The 11,517-nt window shown below is 40.8% G+C and overlaps 1 protein-coding gene across 1 annotated transcript; it reads right to left on the bottom strand.

Annotated features, from left to right (window-relative positions):
• Window positions 1–9,511: 9,511 nt before the first annotated feature.
• Window positions 9,512–10,760, bottom strand: LOC123175793 (26 kDa endochitinase 1). Its single transcript, XM_044590317.1, has one exon. It carries the CDS (start codon window positions 10,699–10,701, stop codon window positions 9,688–9,690), a length of 1,014 nt encoding a protein of 337 aa, XP_044446252.1. The 5' UTR covers window positions 10,702–10,760; the 3' UTR covers window positions 9,512–9,687.
• Between the last annotated feature and the right edge of the window lie 757 nt (window positions 10,761–11,517).

Below are 11,517 nucleotides of genomic sequence, written 5' to 3'. Positions count from 1 at the left end.
TGTGTGTGTGTGTGTGTGTGTGAGGGAGAGATAGAGAAATGGGGGTAACATCTCCAACAGGCAAAAATCACTGTTCTGACATGTGGACGAAACAATATCACAAAATGAACCGTTGGCGAATTTTTTTCACCCGACTGAGTCTTTTGTGTAGCGCCCGACAGCTAGGCGCCACACTACACTGTACAGCGTCTGACTGACAGGCGCTACACGCTTGGCCAGTGTAGCACCCCGGGCTGCCTGAAAAATGTTAAGTCAGTGTGTAACGCCTGAGATTTAGGCTCTACACTAATGCTGGCCACACATGTAGCGCCTGTCAGTCTGGCGCTGCAAGTGTAGTGTGACGCCTAGCTGTCGGGCACTACACAAAAGGGTCAGCCGGATGAATTTTTTTTGTCAACGGTTTATTTTGTGATATTGTTTCGTCCATAGGTCAAATTTGTCGTTTCTGCCTCTCCGACATGAGATGCAGTTAATCTTTAACATGTCAAAGGGATGGTCAATCGCTAACTGTTGTTCGAACACTCGACATATACATGAAAGTTTTACAATTTGTGTGCATATCATACTATTCTATGAAAGTTACATTATTGCATGGTTGTTCTTGCATATTGTAAGATTTATGCATATGTGCAAGTTTTTAAATCATTTTTTATGAGGTTTCCTTTTCCTTTTTTTTACTTCTTTCAGGGTAGTACCAATGCCCTTAATTGACTATATTGTAGATAGAATAACATCTTTTAGTTTCAATTTAGTTTACTGATAAAAGGAAGTGACTCATACGGGAACAAGTTAGGCAACTTGCCAATACAAGTCCCATATAAACGTGAGAAAACCAATGAAATTTACTGACTTTGCTTGGAGTCGTCCATGCATCATTTTCACATAGAACCATGCATAATTTTGACGTGTGGTGGATGAATAATCCTTGCATTCATTCATCTAACAACTGATGATTTATTGGGGGCCCTGGGGACTTAGCTAGCCACGAGAGGAGTATGTAGGCCGATACAGACAAGACGGTGCTGTTATCTTGTCATGTTGCAAGATATATAGGAAAACAAAATTTAGATAGAGACAGGACTTAGCTAGCTAGATATATAGGAATACGAAGGTACATAGAGATGAGACGCCGCCTCTCTTGCTTGCTTTAGTTATATGTTGTTCTCTTGTTATCTCATCCAATCAATATTAATGTTGGGTAGGCAAGTGGTTAAGTGAAAGGAAGTGGTTTAGATTGCAGCCATGGGTTCTTATTACCAGCCCTGCACGGAATATGATTTTACTTGATGTAAAAGTGATTCAGCAATCCAAATCAAACTAAGAGCCACATAGTAGGTGTACTCCGTACCAGAAACTAGTTCATATTTCTAGTCCCATACATAACATTTAAAACTTGGAGACGTACTGATACGAAAACAACCGCGTATTTGAGCGACTAGATTTCATATTAGTTTGTATTCTCTTCCAATTGCTTAGAGGTGTTATTAGTCAATTGGGTAAACATTTAAAACATCGTTCAAACATTAGTTTGCGTATTTCCTCCGACAACAAAAGGAGTAACCATTTGATTTAACCTACCGCCGCAGTAGCCAAACTCAACGTCGTGATTTTTCGCCTCAAGCTCTAGCGGGACGGTACCCTCGATCGCTTTGAACCTTTATTTCGACCAAACTTTCAGCCCGGTCGTCAAGCCGGGGTATACGTGTTGTTCCCTCCATCGCGCTCTTCCTCAGCCAGAAGGCAAGGGCACTAGGATTAGACAATTCCATGGTGCCAGCCATTTGCCGATGCCTGTGGCTACTACTGTAACAACTAATTAATAGTGACTTGTAGAACTCCGGCAATTAACAGAGACCGACCGTGACTGTACATGTGATGCACGCACGTCTACGGAACCACTGAAAGTTTGCTGTAGCCACTGAAAGTGGACATGCAACTGTAGCAATGTCCCCTGGCCGTGGTCATTTTTCCATTCTTTTTTCTTCTCCGCGAGCTAAGCTGCCATGTATTACCAATATATACACTATTTACAAGACAGTTTTCGAAAGAGCACGTTTGTTGTTTTTGAGAACTAAACGCACATTTGTTTGGTCCCTGCATCTACATGGGAACCACTGCTCTAGGTTCAACAAATTCCCTTAGGGCCAAAAAAGAAGAAGATGCGAGCGGGTATTTTTTTCCGATGAAAGATGTAAGTGAGTTGAGATGACGCGGTCGTTGAAGGACCTGCTCGGTCGAAACCATGTTACAAAACTGATATTTTTGCCAGCACCGTCAAAGGACCTGCTCAATCACATCATGAAACTGGGACCTAACACCCATCACAACTCACCAAGGAAACGAACAAAAACACCGCCTCCCCAAGAACTAACTGCAGTATTTTAAACTAATTTATGTTACACTAAAGCAATTTTATCTTTCTAGTGACAACTCGAGTGACATATATTCCATTGGACCAACTATGCCTCACGCAAAAGTGATACATCGCTCTCAACGTTGCTAGATGGACTGGCCAAGCGAGCCAGCGTGCCACACGTAGTGTAGTTTATTATATTACTATTATTATTTTTACACCTATTTATTTTACATAGGTCGGTTTTATTACCTCAAAGATACATATTGATTGGTTTTATTATAGTTTAATATATGTTCACAAATTTTATAAATAATCTCATATTTAAAAAAATCATGCATACCAAAAAATGTCATGAGTTCGAAATTGTTTGCCAAAACAGAAATTATTTGCTAATTCCAAAAATGTTTGCAAATACAAAATAAGTTCATGAATTGAAAAAAATATTCATGCGGAGTTCAAAAAGGTTGGGGATATGAAAAACACTCTGCAACAAAATATGTTTGTGAATTCAGAAAATGTCCACGAACAAAAATTCATGTAGTCAGAAAATGTTCACGCAGAGTTCAAGTTTGTTTCGTGGATTAAAAAATGTTCAGAATTTCGGAAAATATTCGCAAGTTAGAAACAATGATAGAAAGTGTGAAACAAGTTCTTGCATTCAAAATAATAGTTGAAAATTGTGATTAATTTTTTGAAATTTGGAACATTTATACAAGTAATTTTGAATTTTCAAACATTTCTGGATATGTGAAACATTTTTGAAATTTCAGAAAAAATTGGAGAACTCAAACAAAAATTGAAATTTTCGAACATTTTTTATTATATTGAAAAAAGGTACAACAAACCCACCAAAGATAAAAATAAAAATAAAAAGGATTTAAAACAAAATAACAGACCAAAAACCGAAACCAGAAAAAAGTTGAGAGAAAAAAACGACGGAAGGTTGCAGAACCTTCCCCAAACAAGATGGAAGCTATTGGAAGCTTCGTTAATTTGTGCCCCAATCCCACCGTGCAACCTCTGATAGGCCGGCTCTCAGGCAGTGCCCATAGTGGGCGAGCAGTACCATGAGCCCAATTCCTATTTGGCTCCTCAAGCGCCACATATAGGGACTTTCGTCAATGGCGCACACCCCTCACTAAAGAAAGAAAACTAGGTACAAAAAGCGTCAGTCCATGTAACATTATTTGCCTAAAAAGGTATTTTTTCTGGGCGGTTTCTCCTTCGGGGTTTTCCGACACAAGTTTTTTTTGGTTTTTTCCTTTATCCAATTTTCCAAATGGGAAACGTTTTTAAAATTCGAATCTTTTTCTTACATTCGTGATCTTTCTTTCATTTTCGTGAATTCAAATACGCAAACTGTTTGAAATTTGTGAACTTGTTTTGCGGAAATAAAATTCATGAACTTTGATTTGATTTTGTGAATTTTTTTGAAATCATGTTTGTTTTCATTTTCATGAGATTTTTCAAATTTGTGAACTTTGTGTTCAATTTTTGGCGATTTTCAAAATTTGCAAACTTTTTCCTTTCATGAATTTTTTCACATTTACGAACTTGTTCAAATTTTGTGAATTTCTTTTGAATTCTCTGTATTTTTTGACTCAATGGTCATCGATCTACTAGGGTATTAGTTACTGTGCACCTATTAGTAGGTCAAAGAGTGAGCAGTTGCTACCTCTTGAGCACTGCGTTGGTTTTCCCTTGAAGAGGAAAGGGTGATGCAGTAAAGTAGCATAATTATTTCCCTCAGTTTTAAGAACCAAGGTATCAATCCAGTAGGAGTCCACGCGCGAGTCCCTCGCACCTACACAAACAAACAAGAACCTCGCAACCAACGCGATAAAGAGGTTGTCAATCCCTTCACGGTCACTTACGAGAGTGAAATCTGATAGAGATGATAGGATAATATTTTTGGTATTTTTATGATAAAGATGCAAAGTAAAATAAACAGAAATAGAAATAGCAAAGTGTTGAAAGATTAATATGATGGCAAATAGACCCGGGGGCCATAGGTTTCACTAGTGGCTTCTCTCAAGGTAGCATAAGTATTGCGATGGGTAAACAAATTACTATCGAGCAATTGATAGAATTGATCATAGTTATGAGAATATCTAGGTATGATCATGTATATAGGCATCACGTCCGCGACAAGTAGACCGACTCCTGCCTGCATCTACTACTAGTACTCCACACATCAACCGCTATCCAGCATGCATCTAGAGTATTAAGTTCATGAAGAACAGAGTAACGCATTAAGAAAGATGACATGATGTAGAGGGATAAACTCATGCAATATGATATAAACCCCATCTTTTTATCCTCGATGGCAACAATACAATACGTGCCTTGCTGCCCTTACTGTCACTGGGAAAGGACACCGCAAGATTGAACCCAAAGCTAAGCACTTCTCCTATTGCAAGAAAGATCAATCTAGTAGGCCAAACCGAACTGATAATTCGAAGAGATTTGCAAAGATAACCAATCATACATAAAAGAATTCAGAGGAGATTCAAATATTGTTCATAGATAATCTTGATCATAAACCCACAATTCATCGGATCTCGACAAACACACCGCAAAAGAAGATTACATCGAATAGATCTCCATAAGAGAGGGGGAGAACTTTGTATTGAGATCCAAAAAGAGAGAAGAAGCCATCTAGCTAATAACTATGGACCCGAAGGTCTGAGGTAAACTACTCACACTTCATCGGAGAGGCCTTGGAGATGATGTAGAGGCCCTCCATGATCAATGCCCCCTCCGGCGGAGCACCGGAAAAGGCCCCAAGATGGGATCTCACGGGTACAGAAAGTTGCGGCGGTGGAAATAGGGTTTTGGCTCCGTCTCTGGTAGTTTGGGGGTACGTAGGTATATGTAGGAGGAAGAAGTACGTTGGTGGAGCAACGTGGGGCCCACGAGGGTGGAGGGCGCGCCCGGGGGGGGGGGGGTAGGCGCGCCCCCCCTACCTCGTGCCCTCCTGGTTGATGTCTTGACGTAGGGTCCAACTCCTCTGGATCACGTTCGTTCCGAAAATCACGTTCCCGAAGGTTTCATTCCGTTTGGACTCCGTTTGATATTCTTTTTCTGCGAAACTCTGAAATAGGCAAAAAAACAGCAATTCTGGGCTGGGCCTCCGGTTAATAGGTTAGTCCAAATAATAATATAAAAGTGTAAAATAAAGCCTAATAATGTCCAAAACAGAATATAATATAGCATGGAACAATAAAAAATTATAGATACTTTGGAGACGTATCAGCAGTCAACATGGATCAGTCTCTTATTCAAACATTTGGTGCTCTTTAACGGGCCAACCCATGCTGCTGCTGGGGGTGAGAGTCAGTTTGCTTCGTGGCGCTGACTAGGAGGTCTCGTCTTTGTGTGCACTTTTGCGCAGTGATTTTGATTTTCCGGTGAGTGCTCCATGAATGTTATTTGTGGCATAAACTTTGCAAGATCATCGAAAGTTTGATCATGTGTGATGTCCCAAAGTTTCAGACTTTTTTGATTTTGTTTTCAATTGGTTTTGAATTTACTATTCATGAGGGTGTAGGGACACTGGAGAGCTGTAACACCTTTATCTAACCCTTTCCCTTCCAATTCCAGTCTAAAAGGGAGCATGACAAGAAATTCTCGTTTGAGATATTTACTCTTTGAGCAGAAAGAACGACACGAATCAATCTGAAGAAGGTGATTTTAGGTTTCTCTTCTTGCATTCTTCTGAGCTTGTTTCTTCCATGTTGTTGCTGTGTTCCATCTCAAATCTTAACTTATTTTAATTTTCATTCATAATCCTCCTCTCGCCAAGACCCCTTTTCTCATTTGTAACCCTTGCTCTCCCTTGTTTTCCATCTGAATCTATGCCACGTTGCTACGCTCGCCTCTATGCCTCCTCTCATCTGAAGGTGTGCTAATTTCCCCTTTCTGTTCTTTTGTTTTCTGTTCAAACAATGTACATTTAAAAATTGACAACGATTGTACTGTTAACTTACCAATTTACTATTGTGTTTCCTTTCCTTATATTAGTACTAGGCTTACACTAAGATTTTTCGTGTTGCATAATGATTTTTAAAAGCCTTCATCACATGAATTACAATCTGGTGTATCTTCTTCTTGTGTGAGTTGCGAAAATTACACAGGTACAATTTGGTTAGTTTTGATTATTTTTTATCTTCCAGGTTTTATTGAGTTCCCTTATGTTAGGTTCTATGCTTGTGGCAATACTGTTTTTTTTTCTTTAATCTGCTTGAAGTTATTCCTCCAAAGGCATATGTAAGCATCTTTTGAAAATAAGAGTAAGGCTGCACCGCAAATGTTTGAGCGACAGACCAATTATAGTTTAGTAATTGTTGCATTACATATTGATAAAGTTTTTTTTGATGCTATTTTATTTTTATCATGCGAGTAAATTGGCGAAATAAAACAAATATCTTTATACAAAACTTTTATACTTGTTTCAATTTATTTTTATTATAATATGTTCTTACTGAGTATCATTTTTAATACTTAGTTGTGATAATTAACAATGCAAAATTGTTAAATAAGAATTATTATTCTTTCTATACAATTGTGACTTCTATTATGGATAAATTTGTTTCCACAAAATTTGAATTGTATGTTGTAATAAAAAATGATTAAACTTTAATAATTACATAACTCATGTAGTGTATATTTATGTATTTCTGTGTGTCTACATGTGTCCCTATATATACTAATATCATTACAGTGTAGATATCTTTAAAGTGCAACGTCTATTCAATATCTTAGTAGTGGTTTGCAGTTTCTATTGGTTAATTATATTTATGGAAACTTCAAGGATATAAATTGTGCCATTGGTACATAGGTCTTGAATTTTGGGATTAGTGATATGTTGACTACATGTGCATGTTTTTACTTGGAATTAAAATACATCTCTTAAAATAATCGACGACTAACATAAAAAGGGTGCCAAACTTACTTTTGTGTGCATACAATTTGATTATTCATAGGCTTTATACAAGATCTCCTGCGAGTCTCTCACAACAAAACTATCACGGTCAAATTGGGTTGTTTTTACTAATACATGATATTAGTCAGTTGTGTAGAGTTGCCCTTGCGAATAGAGTTTTTTTTAATATCTTTGGTATTCTTTGGATGTAATGGATAATAGTATAGTGGTTACTAGTATATTTTTTATATTTTGCACCCTCCCCCGCTTGGGACCCAAGTCGGCTATCATGTTTGCCTGTCATATGGCCAGTCCTAGTTGTCGAGCAGCGAGTTTCTCCAAGGAAGGCGCCTTCTCAAAACATCAACGGGTCAGAAAGATTGGATGGTGCGGTGGCTTCAGAGAGAGAAGTAGACATGCATGTTGCTTGCCTTACTAAACATAATTGTGCTATATTTTGCTCCCTTTTCTTGCTCTATCTATGCTTGTCTCTAGAAATGTTAGCAGTTGACTAACATCATTTCTCCTTGTATAAATAATGGAATGGAAGAGGAGGCAATGTTTACTTTGCTTATTTTGCCTATCTTCCGTATCTAAATAGACATGCCCACACTAACAAAGTTCTTCAACACACACTATAGGCACCGACTAGGAGATCTCCTACACAGTAGTGGGCCTCCCCTCGGGTAGCCGGTTAGTGGTCTGGCCCAGTACCTTTTGTTTGGCTGACGTAATGATGATGTCATGCACATTTTTCCCATTTTGTTTATATTTTGAAAATCATAATTAAATTTCAAAATTATGATCAAGTTTGAAACACATATATTTCAAAACTTAAAAATTATTTAAAGAAGTAAAAATCCATGATTTGAAAAATGTTAAGGCAATGTACAAAAATATAAACTTTACATGAGAAAAATAGACATCAAAATATATATTTGAAATAATGCTAACATGTATAAAAAAATGTTCCTGATGTATATAAAAATGAAAAATGTGTATGGAGAAAAGTAGACATTAAAAAATATATTAAAAATAATGTTAATCATGTATTTGACCATACATGTTCAAGTGCTCACACTACACGCTAGCTAATTCTGCTGCTGTTCAAGTTCGAGTGTTCAACCGTACCGGTGTACGTACATGCATCAACCTCGACCGCTTTCTCATACAAACAATTCTTTTTGCATCCTCACAAACAACATAATCTTGCAATCAAGTCCCTAACAATTTGCAGCCATCACCCTCGACTTCTTGTTTCCTTACAAACAAGATCATAGCCGCCACGCCAGATCAATCTCCTCGCCCCTTCGGATCCGACTGTTGCCCTGTGCTGTGAGGTAGACGGGAAGGGATTCTCGTCTCTCATTCTTTGTGTAGTACTCCCTCCGTCTTTGAAAAAGTGTACTTCAAACTTTGTTGAAAAGTCAAACTTTTTTTATGTTTGACAGGATTTATACAATAATACACCAACATTTGGGCCATCAAATTAGTAGCATTAGATTCATGAAAATATATCTTCATCATATATCTATTTGATTTCACAAACATTGATATATTTTTGCACAAACTCGGTCAAATTTTGAGATAGTTTGACCCTCCAACGAAGTTGAAAGTACACTGTTTTAAGAACGGAGGGAGTAGGTTTTAGGATTGCGGTGACGTCGCACCGACAATGATGCCGGTGTCATCTCAAAATAAAACCATCCAGCTCCAACCCCTTCTTGGTGACGCTTGGTGTCTCCAAGTAAAAATAGAAGATGAGGAACTTGTGTTGACCCCATATTTATCATAAAATTCAACTTTCTACCCCTCAATTCCGCTTGGCAAAAGTTACTTCCAAGGTCAAAAATAAACTGTAAGCATGGATGTATATCTATCTATCCAACACGAAACATGCTCAAGATCCACATATTATGACGGTAATCAATCTTGGGTCAAGTGTGCCTCGTATCAAGAACACAGAAGGACATGTTTTTAATAACAATAATGCTAGACCTACGCAATCTATCTACATAATTTCCTTTCTAAACTAATCAGCCCCCTCCCCCGGATCCGGCTTGCCTGCTCCCTCCCCATGCTCCCATCCGTGCTCCCACTTCATCCTACGGCAAGTCTCGTCCCCCTCCCCCCTCCCCTCCGATTTTCACGATGTGGGCCTGGGCCTAATTTGTCATCCAACGAAAATAGGCCAAATCAGCTAGTACATAAGCTTACGTAGCTAAATTACGTAGGTGTAGCAAAGTCCTTTTAATAAAGATGCAACATTCTCAACCTCTACACCGAGTCGAGAGATACTCACACAACAATGGGAAATTTACCCAAACAGTACTTCTCAAGCTTATTTATGGGTGATCACATTCATACATCCATGCATGGAGGACTCGCTCACAGTCTTAGTATGTTGTCACTCAGTGGCAAGCCCCATCGAGAGCCCACTGTTAAACGGCCTCTGGTTGTAGCAGTCGAGGTTGTTACCATAGCCAACGCCGAGGACATCGCAGTAGCGCTTGTAGAACCCGATCCGGTTAGCAACACGGTCATCCTGCCCCCTACCGCACTCGAGCCCGCCGTTGATTATGTTGGTGATGACACCGTACCCAGGCACCCGACCAGCAGCGTTGTCCGTGCCCGACGGGGTCCATTGGCCTGTGATCACGGCATGGGACGACGGCTTGTTCGCCTGAGCCGTCATCCAAAACCATAACGCCGTCTTAAACGACACCGTCGCGTCCGCGGCGACCAGGTCCGGGTTGTTGAGCAGGTCCACCCCGATGGCACGCCCCGCGGGGCCATAGTTGTAGTTCCATGAGAGCTGGATGGGGCCGCGACCGTAGTATTTCTTGCCCGACGCGCACGGCCACTCCGGCTTTGGCTCGCAGTAGCTTCCCGGCGAGCCCTGCTCCTGCTTGAAGCAGTAGCCCCAGGCGTACGGTCCGTCGGGCGCCGCGGGCCACCCGCCAGTGGTCTCGTGGGAAGTTTGCCCCAGGAAGGCCGCCACCTCCCGCTTCCGCGTCTCCGTGCTCCCCGTGGTGCCGAATGACGGGAACGCGGCGGCGGCGGCGAGGAAGGCGTCGTACGTGTAGAACCCGCGGGCCTCTTGGCAGTCATTGCGGTGAAGAAGGAGCCGCTCGAAGAGGTCCCTGGAGATGATGGACGACACGCCCCCGCCGGGGCTGGGGCCGGGAGGGGTGGGGCCGCAGCCGCTGCACTGGCTCTGACAGCCGGCACCGCAGTAGGCGTCGCCGCTGCCGCAGTACCCGAATTTGCTGCAGCAGAGACAGTTTGCGCACGTCGCGCCACCAGCCTGGGAGCCGCACTGCTGAGCGTTCACGGCTGTGGCGAGCGCCGCCGCCAGGACCACGGCCAGGATGGCCACCACCCTAGGGGGTCTCAGTACCGTGGGCATGTATGGCTTCATGATCGATCTTGGGTGGTGCCTGATAGATTATGGCACCAAGTTCCGCCATTTATAGGCCTTCTGTGGAGAAAAGTCGTGGTGTGCCTTAAAACTAGATCAATCGTGTGTGTGGAAAATCGGTGCAGAATGGGCCTGGAGAAAGGTGCGTGCAACGCCATTGTACTCACTCATTGATCATCGTTTGAATTATGCTGCATGGCACGCCACAAATTTCCATTATCTTCTTCATTACTACGCAGGACCATGTGACCAGGTCTGCTCTCATAAATAGACGGAATGGGCCGATCAACCACGTTCGACTGATAAATTAGTGAATACGCGATGAAGACGTGGTGGGATATCCTTGCAAAGAAACGTAAACTATGAGACTCCTACAAACAAAAATGCATTGCAAAATCTTGTAATTTTAGCCTAAAAAAAATCTGAAATATGTCTTGCTAGATAAGATCGATCATTGATTCTCATAGCAGGCAAGGCAGCGGGGTAGGGTACGATAAGATCGACCAATAATTCTCACGCTCGGGCCACTAATAATCAACCACTAACTTCAATTCTGGCCACAGAGCAGAGCCTGTATGTGGTTGTATGTTGTTGGGCTACTCTACATTGCCACTCGTATGTGGACAAGATACCTTATTTGTTGACTCAGTATCTTACAACTATCTAGTCTTTTTATTTTTTGCGGGATTAGAGGTATCTAATTGCATTTTGTTAGATTGGAAAAATACCAAGAAACTATATGTTTACAAATTCATCATTTCTAAGAAGCATAAACTATAATGATCTAAATTGGCATAACAAAGATATTTTTTTTTT

The sequence above is a fragment of the Triticum aestivum genome, unplaced genomic scaffold, assembly GCF_018294505.1.
Source record: "Triticum aestivum cultivar Chinese Spring unplaced genomic scaffold, IWGSC CS RefSeq v2.1 scaffold84008, whole genome shotgun sequence".
Lineage (NCBI taxonomy): Eukaryota > Viridiplantae > Streptophyta > Magnoliopsida > Poales > Poaceae > Triticum > Triticum aestivum.
The sequence above is the reverse complement of the archived record's forward strand: the minus strand, read 5'-3'. Positions and strand labels throughout refer to the sequence as shown.

What these genes read in the sequence shown, in the direction of transcription:
- LOC123175793 (XM_044590317.1), bottom strand. Translation starts at nt 10,701, where the DNA reads ATGAAGCCATACATGCCCACGGTACTGAGACCCCCTAGGGTGGTGGCC.